Source organism: Macaca nemestrina, chromosome 15 (assembly GCF_043159975.1).
Source record: "Macaca nemestrina isolate mMacNem1 chromosome 15, mMacNem.hap1, whole genome shotgun sequence".
Taxonomy (NCBI): Eukaryota; Metazoa; Chordata; class Mammalia; order Primates; family Cercopithecidae; genus Macaca; species Macaca nemestrina.
Window position 1 is genome coordinate 86290043 of NC_092139.1, and position 19601 is coordinate 86309643.

The window sequence follows — 19601 nt, forward strand, 5'->3', positions numbered from 1 at the left end:
GCTAATTGAGTATAAGCGTTTCTAAAGAACCCCCGGAGGGTTGTTTTTCTTTGTGCAAACAGTCCTTTTGTGCAGAGGGTGTCCTGTGACTTCTTGGCAGAGACACAGGTGGGAAACACCTGATTGAACATCATTGCCTGGGGAGTGGAGACACGCACAGCACGTCAACATGGAGCGCCCAGCAGCGGCGGCGGGTCCTGGGCTGTACTCTGGAGCCCTTCCTGGGATCATTTCCTGGCATCGGCTGACCCCTCAGTGTCTACGTGCTGAGCCCAATCTGCCTGCAGGGACGCCCGCTGCCAGAGGCAGAGGCAGGCTCTCCTGGTCTCAGAGCCGGGGCTGTCTGTTAGCCTGCCAGTAACACGCAGGGAGGAAGGAAAAGGCTCTAGGCACAGCTGCTTGTCCAAGAGGGGACCCTGTTGGCGGCGCATTACTGGGTGAGTGCTGCCCGCCTGTGAATGGGGTGCTGACCGAACCTACCTCATAAACTGGGGCTGCACAGAGGTCACATGGTGGCATCACCATCAAGAGGGGAGGCCCCTTGGCACTGGAGGCAGGAGGCAGGGCCTCACCAGGCAGACATGCCAGGGCCCGTGTCCCTGCACACAGCTGCCTGCCGGCCAGTGGAGTGAGACCTGCTGCCCCTCTGATAGCTCCTGGTAATCAGAGGGGCCCACTCCACCTGCACCAGAGGCAGTGGCTGGGGATGCTGGAGCACGCGGCTCCAGCCACTCAGGATCCCACTCTGGGCCATGAAAGTTACTCCATGGAACACCCCAAGGCCACCCCTGCTGGCTGTGAAGACACCACCATGCGGACAGTGCCCAGGGCTGGGGCTCACAGCCGCAAGAATCTGGATTTGAACAGAAAAGGACCCCAGCCCTGCTGCCACCCTGACACAGCCTTGCGGGGCCCTGAGCAGAGGACCAGCTGCATTGTGTCCGCGCCTCGACACATGGAAAGTCTTCCAATAAGAACAGGATGGTGGGCCGGGCACAGTGGCTCAGTCCTGTAATTCTAGTGCTTTGAAAGTAGGCTGAGGTGGGAGGATTAATCGCTTGAGCCCAGGAGTTCGAGACCAGCCTGGGCAACACAGCGAGACTCCTTCTCTATAAAAAAATAAAAAATTAGCCGGGCATGGTGGTGTGCAACTATGTAGGTGGTCCTGAGCTCCTCGGGAGGCTGAGGCAGGAGAATCGCTTGAACCCGGGAATCGGAGGTTGCAGTGAGCCAAGATTGTGCCATTGCCAAGATTGAGCCAAGATTGTGCCTGGGGGACAGAGACTCTGACTAAAAAAAAAAAAAAAAAATCCAAAAAACACAGGATGGTAGAACACACCTACCTGAGTCGGCACTGAAAATGGCAAGACATGTCCACTGTTATTTTCAAACACAAGTTCTCTCTGGCTTGAGAGACCTCACTGCTACCCAGGAGCATTATGGAGGAAGACGAGGAAGGGCCGATGAACAAAGGCTGCGTCTCTCAGTTGGTGGGTTGGCTGGGGGCGTGATGGCAGCGACCAGCCATGCTGCCAGGAGTCACCTCCCAGGTTCTTCCCAGGAGCTGCATGCTGACCCTCGGGCGCTGCCTCCGGGCCACCCCTCCTCCCCACTAAATGTCTTCACTGCCGGCTCTGGTGGCATTCCTGCCAGCCTGCAGGAAGCGGCTGTTTGCTAGGAAGATATCGCCAATGTCCAGGTACATCTTTTCCAAGCTGGATGTCTGGAACTGGGACCCTGTTTCTTCTTCTGTTGTGGGGGTTTTGAGGCTAGTCAGACGCATGGTGATTCATCACGACCCAGGTTCTGTTGACACAAAGGCCAGCCTGTCCAGAGCCACATGGCCCTGCTGTAGACGCCACAGAGCAGCTCAAGAGAGGAACAGGACCAGGAGGGCCACACTGCTCTTGGCCGGCTCGGACCCCAGCACTGGTTCTGCTGCTCTCCCAGGCAGCTTAGCCAGGTGAATGAAAGTCTTGGGCCCGCCCTCCACAGGACGTTTATAAGGCCTCAGAAGCTGGATCTGCCTGGCAAGGGGGACCCTGTCTGCCTAGCCACCCAGATGCGGGCACCTGGCCCTTTTGTGCACTGGAGGGGTGAGGGCTGTGTCAGGCATGCAGGACTCACGCTGTCCCCTGACTCCACCCCTGCACACTGAGATTCGGAACAAGATGTGCCTGGACACTGCTCAACGCCACGTGGCCTGGGGCACGCAGCTCAGGGCCAGGTTAGGGGGCAGCTGCCTGCCATCTGCCCTGCTTGTGCCTTTGACTGAACGCACAAGAGCCAGGGGTCGACTCAAGGTCTGTACATCCCTGCCCATAGCTCTTCATGGCCTGTAGGTAAGACACCGGCAGGCAGCGCCACTCGCCAACCTCATGCTGGCACGCACACCTGGGCCCTCATGTGGGATGCACGCCTTGTGGCTGTGGGACCTAGGGAGTTTTGTAACTATAGTGATGATGCCAAAGATAACAGGGACATAAAAAGGGGAAGGGGCAGAGGCCCAGAACCCTCAGGGTGGGAGCTGAGGTGGGGCAGATGTGCCCAGTGGCATGGCTTTGGCAAGGCTGTCAAGGGCATGCAGGGAGACTTCAAGGCCAACTCCCACTCTACCTACCCTGCCGCTGTCGTGGGGATGTCAGAACCTGACACCTTCCCTCACCGTGACAGCCTATGATGAGTGCCCAGGGTGCAGCTCCCTCAGCACCTGCAGTCACTGCAGCCTAAACCCAGGACCCTTCCCCTCCCTGACACCTCAGTGATGTGAAAATCCCTCCCGGAGTGCCCCACGCATCCCGGTGGCTGGCTACGGGACACTCAAGGAGAAGCAGCAGGGCCCCCCTCTCTAAAGGTCCTGGCACCTGGTGGCCACCCTTGTCCAGTGGGGCCAGGTCAGTGCCCAAGTCGGGTGGTCTCCAAGGTTGGGCCAGGGGCTGCTTTCCCGGCCAGCACGGACATTCCCGTTTGGTGGAACCAACAGAGAAGAGTGGTCACAGGACCCCTCGAGGACTCCGGGCCCCCCAGCAACCATGTTCCTCACAGTGGGGTTGGGAGGCGCGGTCTTGGGACCCCCTGCAGTGGGTGCGCAGGTCTCACTGACAAATCCAACACCCTCATCCCCAGGCCTTGGAAGCCCTCCTCGACCGTACCCCACGGCGGCTGGTCACATCCACTTAACCCAGTGCAGCCACCCTCAGGCTGTAATCCAGCCCTCCACCCCCAACCCGGCACCGGAGCCTTCCTGGCCCCAAGCTGCAGCACCCAGTCCAGCCCTCCGTTTAGCAGGTCTGTTCCAGGAACTCCCCTAATCCACCCATGCTCTGGCCACCTGGATCCCACACCCTTCCGATCCATCCCACACATGTTCTCCAGATTTCTGCCTGGAAACCTGGAAATGCCACGTGGTCCTGCAGGAGGTTGGCGCCCCTCTCAGGGTCACCCTCTGCACCTCACCCTGGGGACCTGCCGGACTCTAGTCTAGTTCTAGGACTAGAAGCCTGGGTGGGGGTCCCAAGGAGCATTGGCAAGGCCTTGCAGGGCAACTGCCCCGGGCCTTCAGCTAGAGGGGCTCTTCTGGCAATCAGGGCAGACACAGGCGTTTGTGGTCCCGGCTTCTCTGGATCTGCCCATGGGCCCCACTCCAATAATCAGGGTCATGGTTCTTTCCTAATCAACACCTGCGTTTAGGAGGAGACGACCAGCCAGGCTGGGCCTGGCTGCCTGCAGTGTGAGGCTCTGGCTGCTAAGTCCTGTTCTTGCTGTGTTGTGCCCTGGGGGCCACCCTGTGTGCAGCTGCAGCTGTGACTGTGGCCTTGGCCGCTGTGAGGCAGTGCTTGTCACTCCCTCGCTGCTCTCGTGCCTTCTGCCCAGCACTCACCTGGAGGCGCACCCTGCGTGCCTTCCCCACTGCACCCTCTCTGGGCAGGCATGCGCTCCTGGATCCCACATCTGGCCTGGCCCTGTGCGCTGCAAGCCCCCCTTGCCATCCCTCACAGGCATCTTTCTCTGCATCAGCTTCACTCTTTAGGGAGTTCAGTTACTTCCTGATCCTGATCCTGGCCTCAACCTATGTGTTGGGAGCTCCTGGCTTCCTCAGGGCGAGGGGTCACGTGGACATCGACAGGCAGCTGTGGTTGGGGCCTATCATCTCCGGAGGCCTGGCCCAGGAAACCCACACTTGGGGTGGCCCATTCAACAACGGGTGAGGGTGGGGCTGAGCATCCTGCCTGGTGGGGGTCTGAGGGCACTGATGCTAAGTAGGGGACCAGGGCCTCCTCAGGGAGCTCCCACCTCAAGCCTGCAACTTGGCAATGGAAATTTATTATAAAATACCCTCAGCTGGCAACACAGCAGGCCCAAGCCAACATCTCCCGTAGGCCTTGGACAGCCAGGACTCTGGCTGGCCCCCAGAGTCACCGTCCTGTGATGACACACTCCACAAAAGGAAACACCAACCTCGTGGTCCTTGGGCCATGATTTGCTGGTCCTCAGAGGCCCTTGAGGTTTCAGGTCAAGGCTGGGGCCCGATGCCCACCTCCCTGCCCGCCCTCCTTGTCTCCCGGGAGGGGAGTGGGTGAGTCACGCGCGTGGGTAGAGCGACCAGAGGCTGATCCGCTGATCCTTGGAGCCCGCGGCCAACAAGCCATCGGCGGCGAAGGCCACGCACTGGACGGCGGCGCTGTGGAAGGCCAGCACGGCCAGCGGCTGCATCGTCCGCCAGTGGAACACGCGGATGCGGTGGTCCCAGCCTGCGGTGGCCAGGATCTTGCGGTCTGGCCGGATGGTGATCTCGGCGATCCCGGGATTGGTGAGTTCATGAGTCCCACGCACCTGTGAGAGTGAGGAGAGGCGTTAGGCCACTGCTTAAGCCCGTGAGGCAGTGCTGTCCCCGGCGCCCCACCTGCAGCTGGAACCAGGAGAGACGCAGGCCCACAGGCCCGGGACGTGAGGGGCACACACTCCCGCACAGCTGACCTCCTACTCTTCCTAAGACCACGATGGGGGACTCCAGCCCTCCCCTCAGACTGGTCTTCGGCCCTGCCCTGCTGCTCCTTGCACCAGCTCTGACCGACTCCTTCCCCAGTCAGAGAGCAGCAGAGAGACAGGGATGTCCCAGCTGTAGGAGAGGGGCTGGATCCTGGGGCTCCTCACCCCGGGGAAGACACTGCACCCTAGTGCCTAGTGAGAGGCCACGTCCTGGGCTTGACGGCAGCAGAACGCTGGCACTTCTCCCAAGAGAACCTCACAACCACCCCAAAGCTGATGAGGATGAGAAATACAAACTCCATCTTCAGCAAAACCATGAGGTATGTGAACCCCCAAGCTCAACAGGGCTGGGAGCACTGCCAAGAGCAAGACCCAGTGGGGGGTTGGCAGGATGAGGCGGGGACAAGGGGGAGACGTCCTGGAGGCTGCAGGAACCACACAGTGCCCCTTGCCCGGTGGGGGCAACATCCCCGGCTGGGTTCTGAGAGGGGGTGGGGCACTGCACAAGACCCGGAGCCACACAGGCAGATCCTATGTGCACGGGGCTGTCGGGGCGCTGGCCTCTTCCTGGGCCGAGCGTCCCACACTCGGCGCTGGGTGCGCAGGAAGCCTCCTGCCCCGGCCCCTCCCTGACATTCTTCTCCTGCAACAAGCAGGGAGCTGGGGAGTTGGGAGATTAGCGCTGCCTCTGTGGCCACAGCACTTCTTGGTTCCACAGGGCGATATGTCCCATGTGCTGCAGGAAGTTTGGCACCTCTGTGCCCACACACTGAATGACAGAGGCACTTTGCCACCATGACGACAAGAAACAAGGGCCACTTCCTGCCACACCAGCCCCATGCACTGTGAGCTTTCCGTCAGCACCCTCTTCTCTAAGGGCCTCCCGATGGGGGCCACGCTGCCCTCAGTTGCGAATCACACATCTCTGCAAAGACAGCACAAGGAAAAAGGAAGAAGAAACAGGAAAAAACAATGGCAACATTCAGCAGAGGCCAATGGAAAGTGTCACCAAGCAATGCTGTCATAAATTAACAAAAGAAAACTTCATGAATTAAGCTCTGGCTCTGCGTCCCGTCTGTAAAACAAGAACCCAAAGCAGAAGAACGCGGAGGAGGAAAGCTGACCTGGCAGAGCTCAGGGGAGAACTGGAAGAAAACTCAAAGCAATGAAGGAGAATCAGCAGCAGCAGCGACTCTAACAGGACAGCCAGGGACACAAAGGGCAGGAATGATGGAGAGTGGGCAGAATGGGCTGGGCGTGGTGGCTCATGCCTGTAATCCCGGCAGTTTGGGCGTGGTGGCTCATGCCTGTAATCCCGGCAGTTTGGGCGTGGTGGCTCATGCCTGTAATCCCGGCAGTTTGGGAGGCTGAGGTGGGAGGATTGCTTGAGTCCAAGAGTTTGAGACCAGCCTGAGTAAAACAGCATGACCTCCATCTCTATAAGAATTTTTTAAAAAATTAGCTGGAGGTAGTGGCATGTGCCTGTAATCCCAGCTACTCAGGAGATTGAGGCAGGAGAATCAGCTGAGCCCAGGAGATGGAGGCTGCAGTGAGCTGAGATCACTGCCACTGCACTCCTGTCTGGGCAACAGAGTGAGACCCTGTCTCAAAAAAAAAAAAAAAAAAAAAAGATACGCTCTAATAAAGTTATTGGACTTCATAGCTAAAAAACTTTCGATGGCCAGACAAAAAGACCGTGTTGATGATGAGGGTGCCGTTTAGTCCGTCCTCAGAATGTTCCGCAGCCACATGGGTGCCAAGGGATGATGGGGTGATGCCCGCAAAGGCTGAGAAGGAAAGCAAGGTCCAAGCATTTTATATCCAGCCAAACTGTCGCTCAACTATGAAAACAACAGACCAACATTTCTGAACATGTAAGAACTCAGAGAATCCTGCAGCCATAAGCTGTTCTTGAAGGACTAGGAGATTAACTCCAGTCTCATAAGAGATAACTGGAGAACTGCTGCAAATGGTCTGGCAGGGAGCACTGGACCCACTTGCCTATAGGATTAGCTCTAAGACAATATGGGGATTATGGCTGTGAAACCGGTTATATAACTCACAGAAATATGGGAGGCACTAAGAGAGATAGGATGGTTGTTAAGTTCACTGATTTAGCTCAGTTTTTGTCCTTAGGGGCCAAAGATATAATAGTCAACCTCATCCCCGAGAGATTATCTGAGCTCCCCCACCATAAGTAATGACAAAAATAGCATCATTTCCTTCTCCTATCCCACCTCACTGTAGGTGCCTTTGTTTCCTAGTATTTCCCTTGTATATCTGCATAAAGTTAAAAAAAGATCTAAATATACTCAACAGGCTGAGTGTGGTGGCTCATGCTTGTAATCCCAGCTACTTGGGAGGCAAAGACAGGAGGATTGCTTGAGGCTGGGAGTTTGGGGCTGTCATAAGCTAAGATCACACCACTGCACTCCAGCCTGGGCAACAGAGTGAGACCCTGTCTTTTAAAAACATTACAAATTAGCCAGGCGTGGTTGTGTAGTCCCAGCTACTTGGGAGGCTGAGGTTGGAGGATCATTTGAGTCTAGGTTTATGATTGAATTTCAAAGTGAAATCCAAATCTGTGCTATGTACAAGGGAGATTCCAAAGGAACTCTTGGCAAAGATATACTGGGAAAATGCAAACAAGAAGAACAGGGTAATCTGAATAACAGGAACATTTGAATTTAGGGCCAAAGCATTAGGTAAGGTTATATAAAATACTTAACAATGATAAAGAGTACAATTCCCAGCGAAGAGCTATATAATCCCAGCACTTTGGGAGGCCAAGGCAGGAGGACTGCCCGAGCCCAGGAGTTCAAGACCAGCCTGGGCAACATATAGAGATCCTGTCTTTACAAAAACAAATTTTAATTAGCCATGCATGCTGGCATGTACCTGTAGTCCCAGCTTCTTGGGAGGCTAAGGTGGAAGGATTGCTTAACCCAGGACTTTGAGGCTGCAGTGAGCTATGATCACACCACTGCACTCCAGCCTGGGCGACAGAGCAAGACCTTGTGCCCCCACCCGCAAAATAACTGTAAATATCTGTTTAGCCAATAAACTGACATATCATCCATAAAGCAAGAACAATAGGAAAGTGGCTATAATTGAGTAACTGGTACCAGACTAGTCCTCTTGATGCAAACAACCATAAAAAGTGGACAAAATACACAAGGCAACTGTTTACAGGCAGGAAACACTAGGCAGAGAAGGGGAGCTGATGAGGTGGGCCTCCCAAATGCCCCCACAGCTCTCTGCCTGGAGACAATGCCCTCGGCATGAAGTCCACGCAGAACATAGTGGTCACATTAAGCTGAGGAGGCAAAGATCAGAAATCTAGAGCAGTCAGAGGGCTGAAATCCGTGGGGCAAGGCAAAGGAACGGAGGGAGCTGAAGACTGTGTAAGGGGTCCCTATGAGTCTTGTGTGAGGGCTGGACTGCGCATGCCCACGGTGGACTCCACAGGGCTAACCAGAGCTGCAGAGTTAAACAGAACAGGTTCAAGAGGTCAACACTGCTGGGGGTCCAGTCAGCCTGAGTGCAAAGACTGTGTGACAGCCTGAGACCAGCTGAGCTACCAGAACGGCATCACTTCAGGAACAGGATTCTGTCTTAGAGTATGGCCTACCCTAGATCTACCAGAACAAAACTTGAAACCAAGCCCTGACAAGGTCTGCAGGAGAGGCAGAGTTTGGAAGTTGAGTTCCACCCCACTTAACAAGCCTGGGAATGAACTTTCCACAGACCTGCCCTAACAAAGCCAAAAGCCAAGCCTGCACAAGCTCAAGGTGAACAGTCAGTCACTGAACTGCACACCAGAATGAAAGCAAACACTCTTCAGAGCAAAATAACAGAACCCAGAGATTCAGCATGTATCGTTTACCATGTCTGGCACACAAACAGCAAATTACTAGACGTGCTAAGAAGCAGGAATATATGACCCATAGTCAAGGGGAAAAAGCAGTTAATAGAAACTGACCCCAAAATGGCAGAGATGTTGAACATATCAGATAAAGACTTTAAAGAAACTACTTAAATGTGTTCAAAAAAAATGAAAGGAAAATGTATTCAAATAATTACCAAAAAAAATTGTCTTCAATGAGCAAATAGGAACTATTAGCAGAGAAATGGAAATTATAAAAAAGAATCATAATAGAAATTATAGAACTGGAAAGCTCAATACTGAAATGAAAAATGTATCAAATAGGCTTAACAGCAGATTGGAAATATAGTTATTTTTAAAGTCAGTGAACTAGAAGACAGATCAACAGACATTGCCCAATCTGAAGAGGAGGGAGAAAAATGACTGAACCAAAACAAACAGCGCCTCAGGGGGCCATGGGATGCTATCAAACTGCGTAACTCACAGAAGCCCCAGAAGGAGGAGAAAGTGAAAATGGTCAAGAAAAAACAGTGGCTGGATATTTCCCAATTTTAATGAGAAACACGAATATATAGATGAAAAGCTCACAGAACCCAATCAGGACAAGAAAAAAAATCTGTCTAGGCACATGATAGTCAAACTGCTGAAAACCACAGATTAAAAAAAAAAATCTTGAAAGCGGCCATGGTGCAAGACATATTACATGCATGGAAATGATAGGATACCATGAGTTCTCATCAGAAACAAGGAACAACATCTTTACAGGGCACGAGGAAAAATAAAACTATCATTCCCAAGTTCCATAGCCAGGATTCTGTAAAAAGGAGGGTGATGAAGACATTTTTTAGATAAATAAAAGCTAGAGAATTTTTTGCCAGCAGGATTGCACTACAAAAAAATGTAAGAAGCTCCTTGGGTCTATAGGATGAACAGCAGAAATGGCAAAGGGGTGAGTAAATGTAACATGTTACGTTTTTTATTTCTTGTAAGTGTTTTTTTTAACTGATGATTTGAAGGAAAACTGGTCAGATGCAGTGGCTCATACCTGTAATCCCAGCATGTGGGATTGCTTAAACCTAGGAGTTCAAGGCCAGCCTGGGCAACACAGTGAGACCCTATCTCTACAAAAACTTAGCCAGGCATGGTGGTACGTGCCTGTAGTCCCAACTACTCGGGAGGCTGAGGCAGGAGTTTGAGGGTGCAGTGAGCTGTGATTGCAACACTGCACCCCAGTCTGGGTGACAGAGCAAGACCTTGCCTCAAAGAAAAGGAAAACTAATATTGTAAGGTGCAGTTTTGAATGTGTGTAGATGTAGATCACAACAGTCACGGAAAGACTAAAAGGATGAGTAGGAGGGATTGCACCAGCACAAGGTCATGTTTGTGAGACGGGATGTGAACAACACTGATTCTAAGGAGACTTTCAGAAGGGTGCACACTCTTGAAGTGCAACCACTTAGGAACAAAAGTGGTAAGAGGTCTAGCTAAGAAGCCAATAGAGGAAATAAAACAGAATACTAAAAAATAAATATTTGATTACCACAAAAGAAGGTCGAGAAGGAGGAAAAGTGGTCAAAAATGGAAGTGAGAAGTGGAAAGTAAGTATAGAGATGTTAAATTTAATCCCAGACATGTCAATAATTACAGTGAATGCAAACAGACTAAACGTACCAGTTAAAAGGCAGAGATTGTCAGAAAGCATCACAAAGCTGTCACCTGTCTTCTAAAGATACTTTTTATTGGGAGGCCGAGGCAGATGGATCACGAGGAGGTCAAGAGATCGAGACCAGCCTGGCCAACATGGTGAAACCCCTTCACTACTAAAAATACAAAAATTAGCCGGGCGTGGTAGCACAAGCCTGTAATCCCAGCTACTCGAGAGGCTGAGGCAGGAGAATCACTTGAACCTGGGAGGCGGAGGTTGCAGTGAGCCGAGATCATGCCACTGCACTCCAGCCTGGGAGACAGAGTGAGACTCCGTCTCAAAAAAAAAAAAAAAAAAGTAAAAAAAAAAAAAAAAGATGCTTTTTAAATGTCAAGAGGTCAAGACAGATTGAAAGTAGAAGCAGGGAGGAAAATGCAAAGGGCAAACCTAAGAAAGTCGATGCTACTGTTTAGCATCAGACAAAGCCAACTTCAAGACAAAGAGCATTACAAGAGACAAGGGACACTTTGTGTTGAGAAAAAGGCCCTGCACCAAGACGAGGTGACATCTCAGCGCCTACACACCCGCACTCAGCCCCAGAGCTTCAAAGCTCATGAAGCAAAACTGGCAGAGACAAAGAAACAGGCATGTGTGCAATCACAGTTAAAGATTTTAAGAGCCTTCTCTGCGTAACTGTTAAAAAAAAACTAGACCAAAAAATCGGTAAGGATATTAAAGACTGGAACCACGTCCACTGACCTGGGTCAGGCTGACGGAAGGCTCCACCCCACAACTGCGGAACACACGCTCCTTTCAAGTCCATGTGGTGCACTCCCCGACACACACCATGTGCTGGGCCAAAACCAAGCCTCCATAAATTTCTAAACACTGCAATTGCACTGCGTGCATTCACTGACAACAGAATTAAGCTAGATTAAAGATATAGCTACAAAATCAACGAATATTTGGAAATTAACACCCCCCCCCCCAAGGAAACAACAGATCAAAGAGGAAATCACAATATTTTGAACTGAATTAAAATGAAGACACAATAAATCAAAGCTTATGGGACTGAGCCACACGGAAGGTGGCCAGGCTGGGAGTTGAATTCTCAGCAGCCCAGGGAAGAGGCAGGACCTAGATCCGAGACCCAGCAGCTGCTGCTGCTGAGAGAACGGCCCCTCGGCATCCAGGCCCGTGCACTCAGAGGCCACCAGCACAGCCACCAAGAAGCCCCTGCCCGAGGAATCCCTAAAGGATGTACTTTTTGGCTCCCAGAAGGAGGGCCTGAGATGTAAGAATGCCCAGGGCAACGCTCACACATGAAATGCAGTTATCGACGTGAGAACTGGTTTCATAAGAGATGTGTCTACACCTGGAGGGCCAGGAAGGTTGGAGGTAAAATGATTAAAATATAAGGCTATAAAGGGAAGTAGCGACCAAAAGAAACCTGGATTGAGCCATATTAATTAGTTGGAAAAATAGGCTTTGGGGCAAATGTCCTTTCTAGAGATGATGAGGGGGAATGAAGAGAAGATCTCACTCACTAGGGAATTACCATTTTAAACTGGCATGTTCCTAGGTCAGCTTCAAAGTGCATAAAGCAAACACAGACAGGCCCCCGGCAAAAGGGAACTGGACAGGCCTCTCTGCACCAGCAAAAGGGAACTGGACAGGCCTCTCTGCACTTGCTGGGGACCCTGGTCCCCTGCAGGATGACTTAAAGGCCTAAGAATCAGTAGACACATGGGCCTGGCACTCACGTGTGCAGCGGGGCATCTGACACCCAGCACCGCCTCCCTGGCACATGTGCAGTGCTTATGAAAATTGGACGGCCCTGCATTTCAAAGAACTGATATCATTCAGACCTTGTTCCCAGACCACAATGTTAATTAAGTTAGAAATTGAAATCTAAAAAATAACTGGGGGAAAAAATCAAACATTCAGAACCATAAAAACATTCTAATTAACTCAGCAGCCAGAGAACAAATAAAAATGGGGTCTTTGTGTCAAATGAGGAACATGGGAAAAAAAATAATAAAAATGGGGTCTGCCTGGAAGTGAGGGGAGGAAGACAATGTCTTCTTGCACCAGGGAGCCCAGCTGGGTGGTCACCTGTGGAAACAGGCTCCATGTGGGGCGGGCAAGGGAAGGCTGAGTGCCAATGGGCTGTGCACCTGACCCCAGGCAGGGCAGCAGATGCAACCCAGGGGACATGGGATGGAGGGAGAGCATGGCAAGGACAGAAATGATGAACAGAAAGATAGAAATGCTCAAGGACAAACACATACAAGACTGATCAGGAATAAAGCAGGGACAGAGCTTTGAATGCGGCAGAAATTTAAACAATCATCACAAGCAGTCCAAAAAAGGTCACTAGGAATATAACCTTGAGGATTTGTATGCCCACACATTCCTAGAAAAATTCCCCAAATTGGCCGGGCGCGGTGGCTCAAGCCTGTAATCCCAGCACTTTGGGAGGCTGAGATGGGCGGATCACGAGGTCAGGAGATCAAGACCATCCTGGCTAACACGGAGAAACCCCGTCTCTACTAAAAAATACAAAAAAAAAACTAGCCGGGCGAGGTGGCGGGCGCCTGTAGTCCCAGCTACTCGGGAGGCTGAGGCAGGAGAATGGCATAAACCCGGGAGGCGGAGCTTGCAGTGAGCTGAGATCCGGCCACTGCACTCCAGTCCGGCACTCCAGTCCGGCACTCCAGCCTGGGCAACAGAGCGAGACTCCGTCTCAAAAAAAAAAAAAAGAAAAGAAAAATTCCCCAAATCAGGAAACCTAAATTAGTCCACAAAGGAAACAACCCAGGCAGAGAAAATAACTGCCCAGTAATGGTGCAGGTGAAGACCAACCTACAGTCACTCACAACCCCCTACCTCCACCGCCCAAATGTGTCCATCCATCGGGAGAAGAGGGGACGCTCCCCACCAGCTTCCTGAGCCCGGGGCTCCTGTCACTAGGCAGGTGGTGGGAGAGGGAGACCCAAGTCAGTCTGTGGCCCTGGGCAGTTCCGGCCCAGGCCAGAGGAGTGGGCAGAGCATATGTCACACATGGGGGGCGCTCATGGTGATTTCAGGACTTTTCCCTGAGATCCAGCGACAGACTGAGGATATTAGTTGTTTTAATGTTTAAGAAAACGCCAACAATGCAATGAACAGATTCAAGAAGAAAACCTGTATGAGTCAGAGAGATATAGTGAGAGCATTTGGTGACATCAGGCACCCATTCAAGACCCAGATTCTTTCCCCAGGAGAGGTGGGAGGAGCCTTACCTGGCGAGGAGATGCCACTAAATAACCCACAGCCCTCACCCCGGCCTGGGATACCACCGCCTGCGCCCCCTGACGCTGCTCTAGGCTCCTGCTCAGTGAGGTCGGTGCCTCGCCATGCCCTCTCAGCCACCTTGCCCTCCTACCTCAACACCAGCTTGTCCCTCAAGGCCAAGCCCCTGCAGGCCCATCATCCTGCCCTTTCAAGGTGTCTCCAGGGCCCAAGCCCCCTTGTTCATGGACTTACCAAGGCCTGCAGCCCTGACCCTTCTCATGGCCCCTCCCCTCCCATCCCCCACTATAACCAGCACAGTCCCAGCACATCCCAGATGCTCTGCCTGCCCTCTACCTCTCTTGCCTGGCAGACCTTGGCTCTAGGGGTCTTGGCAGCGTCCTGCCTGTGCACACACAAGCAGCTGAACGTGCTGCAGCACAACACACAGCCATTGGTTGGCAACCACAAGCCAAGGCTGGCCTCAGTGTGCAGAGCACCCGGCCTCAGGGCTGCCTCCCCTCCCTCCACACCAGCCCCTGCCTCCCCACTTGGCTCCCTGTGACCCGGCTGAGGGGCCATCAAGGCCAGCACCTGCTGTGCAGGGCCGTGGGGGGATGCTGGCATGTACGTGTCACGCGTGTGGGGTTCACCGCCTGTGCTTGCAGACCCAGGAGCCTCTCCCTGCTCTCAGGGACCAGAACACAGTGGCCCAGGGAGGGAACTGGTGGCTGGGAACAAGAACAGGAGGCTGATTTGATGCCATCGTCACTGTCTCCCATTTCTCTCCTATGACCTCTGCCCTAAGTCAGTGGTAGAGAGCAAACACCGGGCCCCACCCCATGGCCCTCACTTGAAGCCACTGGGGCCTGCTCAGGGCCCTCTTGATAGGAATTTGCCGGAAGGTCCTTCCCAGGGAGAAAAGAGCTGCTGAATGCCTAGAGCCACTAGGCGCGCAGGGAGGTTTCCGTAGGAGTCCTGACGGCGTGTCTTCACCTGTGGGAGGCTGAGATGCCCAGTTCCTCCTGCCCAGCAGCCCGGCTGTGCCTACCCACCAGCCAGGCGGCCACTGCCTGCAGGGACAGAAGTGACCCCACACCCACCTCAGCCATTCTCAGAAAGCAGTGACAGCATCGAGGTAAAGAAAACCAGGTGCAAAGACCAGCTTCCCGCAGGAAATGAGGACGATGCAGGAAGCCTGGTGGGGCCTCCTGGAGAAAGACTAGGGCCTGCTCCAGCCCTGTGTTCCTGAAGAAGAGGACCGGTCCTGGCCCTGCAGTGATGGCAGCCAGGGCCCTGCATTACTGTGCTCCTGATGGCAGGTGGGACCATGCCCACGCCCTGCACAAGCCTCTCCTCCTGATGCCATGCACGGGGAGCTGACCCAGGGCCCTCTGCCCTCCCTCCTGGCTGCCCAGCAGCTCTGCTACTGCCCTCTAAAGGGCAGCCTCTGGCAGACGGCGGCAGCAGCCACCACTGCTGTGCAGATGGGAGCGCAGCTGGGACACCTGGCCGTGCCTCATGGGAGAGCCACGGTTGGTCCACTTCCCAGGCCAGGGCTGTCTGGAGTAGGGGAGCCTCATCATTACTTAAAGGCCTCAGAATATGGCTGGCTGTAAATCAGTCCCCGCTTCAAGGCTGTGGGCGCTACCCCAAATGTGGGAGGGAGAGGGCCTGCGTACCACCTGTATCTGATGACAACGCAGGCTCTAACTGCGACGGCTCGTGGGAAAGCCACCTTAGCAAGGCAGGGCGCCAGTTGCCACTTGCCTCCAAGGCACCCTCAGGTGGCATCCTGATGTGGGCAGCCTCCTCGTCACCATCGCAGCCCCTGGCCAAGCCCCAGCCTGGACCTGGCCCTTCCAGGAAGGATCTCTGGCCACCAGTGTCTCTCATAGCGCATGACTTCAGGTGCCAGGAATGCGTGGCGCGGCCAGGCCACCATCTGGTTCCGATTACCCATGCTCTGCTCCGGGAACCTCATTTGCGTCTCCACTCCCAGCACCCGCTGGGGGGAGACTGATCTTGGCTTATCAGAGGCTTCGGCGGGAGGGTGCGAGGGACACACAGCCGCACCCACGTGGCTCTTGGCCGAGGAGTCACAGTGCAGGCGGTGGGTGAGGACACCTGTGGGTGCTGAGGACCTTCGGTCACCTTGCTTGCTCTCAGCGGCAAGAACGCTCTCAGGCAGCTCACCTCTGAAAGCGCCCCCAGAGGCTTTCCCTAAGGCCTGGGCTTTACAGAACCTGCAGTCTCCAGGGCCTCTAAGATCAATGTTAAGACATGACATTGGGCAGAGGGTGGCATGTCAGCCTCTCCAGCTCCCTGTCCCCTGTCCCTGGGGTCGCCTGTCCCCTCCCAGGCCTTCTCCTGGCCCATGCAACACAGGGCTCAGCAGGGGAAGCGCTTCTCCTTTGATGTGCACCACGGGCCGATGCCCTGCCCAGCACGCCACAGCCACGCCAACCACTTCCAGTTCCTGGTTCTCCCTTCTGCTGTCACTTTTCAATTCATTAATACCTGGTCCCCCTTTTGCTTTAACTTTTCAGTTCATCAATCCGGTCAAGTTCATCTCTGGGCTGGAACGTGCCCCATAAATTACAGTCTTAAGTTCCAGCAGCTGTTTCCCAAGCACGCCAGGAGAGACGAGGCAGATCTGGGCCAGGACGGCAGGAGGGCCCCTTCCCGGGGTCTTGGGCGCAGGGGTGGGGACTGCAGGGAAGAGCCTTCTGGGGGCTCTCAGGGAAGCTGCCTGGGTCTTCAGCCCTTTACTGTCAGACTGGTGAAGGACAAGCCAGTGCCAAGTGAACACTGGACCCCATGGGGGCGCCCTGCAGGGTCCCTGCCAGGCTTGAGGAGGAGGGAGGGAGTGGGAGGGAGATGCCCCTTCCAGACATGCAGACCCAGCACCCAGAGGGGCTCAGCCTCCCAGCGCCCGGAGCAGCTCAGCTTCTAGTTGCTAAGAATGGGCATCATGATGACTCTTATCCACCCATCACACAGGCCCACTAGGCCTCAGGAGACCCTTCCTCCCAGGGAAACACGAGAAGCTCTGCCACTTACAGCAGGGACTTGCGTCTCCACCCCCAGGACAGCTGACGGATGGGCAATGGATGGACACAGCTCTCCTGCAAGTCTGCCATGTGCCCACACAGGTTGGTGATGCCCACAGGGCACTGGGGCCGCTCACAGAACCCCACCCCCTGTGTATCCTGGTCTCACCAGGGCCCGTCCTTCGCAGCTCCACCATGTGCTTCAAAGGCTCTGGTGGTGCCTACTCAGGAGTGGGCCTGACGGACCCGAGGTGAGCCCTCCCCGCCCCACAGGGGCCAGGGCTGGGCGAGCGTGAGGTGCAGCAGGCTTGCTGGGGCTGCTGGCAAGTCTGCCCCGCCTGGGGGGCCCAAGGGATGCCTTCCCTGTGGCCTCCTGTCATACAGACAGCCCGGACCACAGCCCCACAGAGAAGGGCAGCCCCAGGCCCTGTCCTCAGTGAGGCTGGGAGCTGCTGCTGCTGCCAGTAGCCACCTCACGGGACATGCAGCTCCCCCTGGAGGCCCTTCACCCACGACACTGGGCAATCAGGCCACTCGCTGGCTGTGGGTAAGTCTCTGGCTTCCAAGGCTTCTGGTGGATGGGGGCTCCTTGTCCACCCCCCAGAAGCCAGGATGTACCCAGGCCACACCCAGCACCTCATCCCCCATGGTCTTTGCAGCCCCGAGACCTGCACCAGAGTGAGACCTGGACAGGAGGCTCCCCTTGCTCCCACCAGCCTGACCCGATCCCTCCCATCCCAAATGGGGCCACATGTGTAGGCCAGGCTACCCTGTGTTGAGCCCTGGAGCCACAGGCCCAGAGAGGGACACCACGGTGCCCCTCGAGCCACGCCAGCCAGGAGAGCCCAGGAGACACCCCGGGAAGATCTTTAGCAACCGCCAGGCGGCCCTGAGGCCTCCCTGCCTTCCTGCTGGGCTTTCCCACTGCCCGTGAGCAACGGCCTCCCTCGGGCCAGCTCCAGACCACCACGGGGGCCACAGCTCCTTGTAGTTTTCCACACTGGGTTTTTTTTTTTTTGTTTTTTGATTAATCAGTTCCTTACTGACCAAATTCCTCTGAGTTTTCACAAAGGGGTTTGAGTATTCCTGGACTCTGCGTGCCTTTCTCTAGATGGACAAGATGTAATGGAATGAACCCGAGGTCTGGGCGAAACCCAAACCATGTGAACACCCTGCCAGCGCCCACGCCCCCTTCTTCCTGCACCAGCCATGGACAGCCCCCCTGCACCCGCCTCCAAGTGATTAATTAGCCAGGGATCTGCAACAGCTCCTCTTCATGCCTAAATATTGTTTCAGCCTATCAGACTGTTAGTGCAGAGGAGGATAAATGAGGCCCAGGGCCTGGCGCACTGACCTGCAGGGCCTGCTGCCCGTCCAGGCTCCAGACAGCCAGCGCCTTCCCCGCGGAGCCCGAGATGCCCCTGGCCTTCTGGGAGTCAAAGTCAAGGTCCATGACGGGCTCCTCGTGGCAGGCGATGTGGCTGCACACCTTCTGCTCAGAGACGTCCCACAGGGCCACCGATCCATCCTCATAGCCGGCCAGAAGGAGTGGGCGGGGGTTGCAGTCGGCCTGCGGGGAACAGCAGAGCAGTCAGCTCCTAGAAGGACTCTGACTTCAGTGAGTTTTGGGGGAGAAGGGGCTCTGGAGATCTCCTGCCCCTCCTGCTGGCTGGGGCTGTCTCCCATGTCTTCCACGTGGCTGCCACAGCTCAGAAGCTCTGCACCGCCAGTGCCCTCCTGTACAGCCCCTGGATGGCTGATGCTGTCAGCATGGGACTGGCACGGCTGCCCTTAGGGCACCCCGAGGACATAGGGGCGGAGGGCACAGAGCTGAGCCCGAGGTCTCCCACTGCTGTACCACTTCTCACCAGCCCTGCAACCTGCACGTGCTCATCCTGGGTTCTGCCCAAAGGGGTGATGCTGGGCACTCGCCAGCCACTGTGAGTGCTGCCAACCCTCTCCACCTCTCCCATGCACAGGGACTTGTCCTCCCGCCTCCTTTCCCCAGGCCTAAGATGTGTGGCCACTGCTCACTGGGGCTGGTCACCTGTCTAGAGCCGCCAGCCAGAAGAAACCGTGAGCTCCATCTCCATGAAAAATGAACTCTCTGTGCTTTGTCAACGTGGCTGCTGAAGCCCCCGCCCCTGAAGCCTGGCGCGAGCTGCCCGAGCTCTCGTGATGAATGAGGGCGCAGGTCAGAGGGCTCCGAGCCCTGGGCAGACGCCTCGTTTGTTAAGCCTCTGGAATAATTGCAGGAGGAGAGCGCTGCAGGATTCCGCATCACCCTGGGGACAGAGCCGTCAGTCCCCGGCACCGAGAATGACAGCCCAGAGAAACCTGGCATGGCTGAGCAAGGAGACCTGGGGGAGCCGGAAGGCACCAGGGTGTGTACCTAACAAAGGGATGCTGAGTCCTCAAACAGCACAAGGACCAGGGCTCCAGGGAACCGGGGGAGCCAGGCCCGGAGCCTGAGGCCAACTGCCCTGACCTGGAGGGGATGGCCAGGCCAGGGACAGAAGGACAGTCACTGTGCCCTGCAGGATGTGGGCATGTGAACCCGAGGCCAGAGCTGGTCCAGTGGTCCTCATACATGTCCCTGGAAAAGACTTGTAAAACCGCTGGGTTCTAATAACAGAGTTCACACAGACGAAACTGAGAAGAGTGAGGCTCCGGGCGGAGGCAAGTGGCGGTCGATGCGTCTCCTCCCGGGGCATCTCCTCCCAGGCCTCGTCCCAAGTCATGCCCTGCTGCCAGA

At 55.0% G+C, this 19601-nt stretch overlaps 1 protein-coding gene across 1 annotated transcript in view; it reads right to left on the reverse strand.

Moving 5' to 3' along the window:
- Positions 1-4304: 4304 nt before the first annotated feature.
- The window catches only part of LOC105480719 (G protein subunit beta 1 like), a 70245-nt gene continuing 54948 nt past the window's right edge, over positions 4305-19601 (reverse strand). Inside the window, exons 6-7 of the mRNA XM_011739849.2 lie at positions 18201-18416; positions 4305-4833 (exon numbers count right to left, since the gene is read on the reverse strand). Of these exons, the coding sequence (XP_011738151.2) occupies positions 4582-4833; positions 18201-18416 (468 nt within the window). The 3' untranslated portion in view covers positions 4305-4581. The remainder of the gene's footprint in view (positions 4834-18200; positions 18417-19601) is intronic.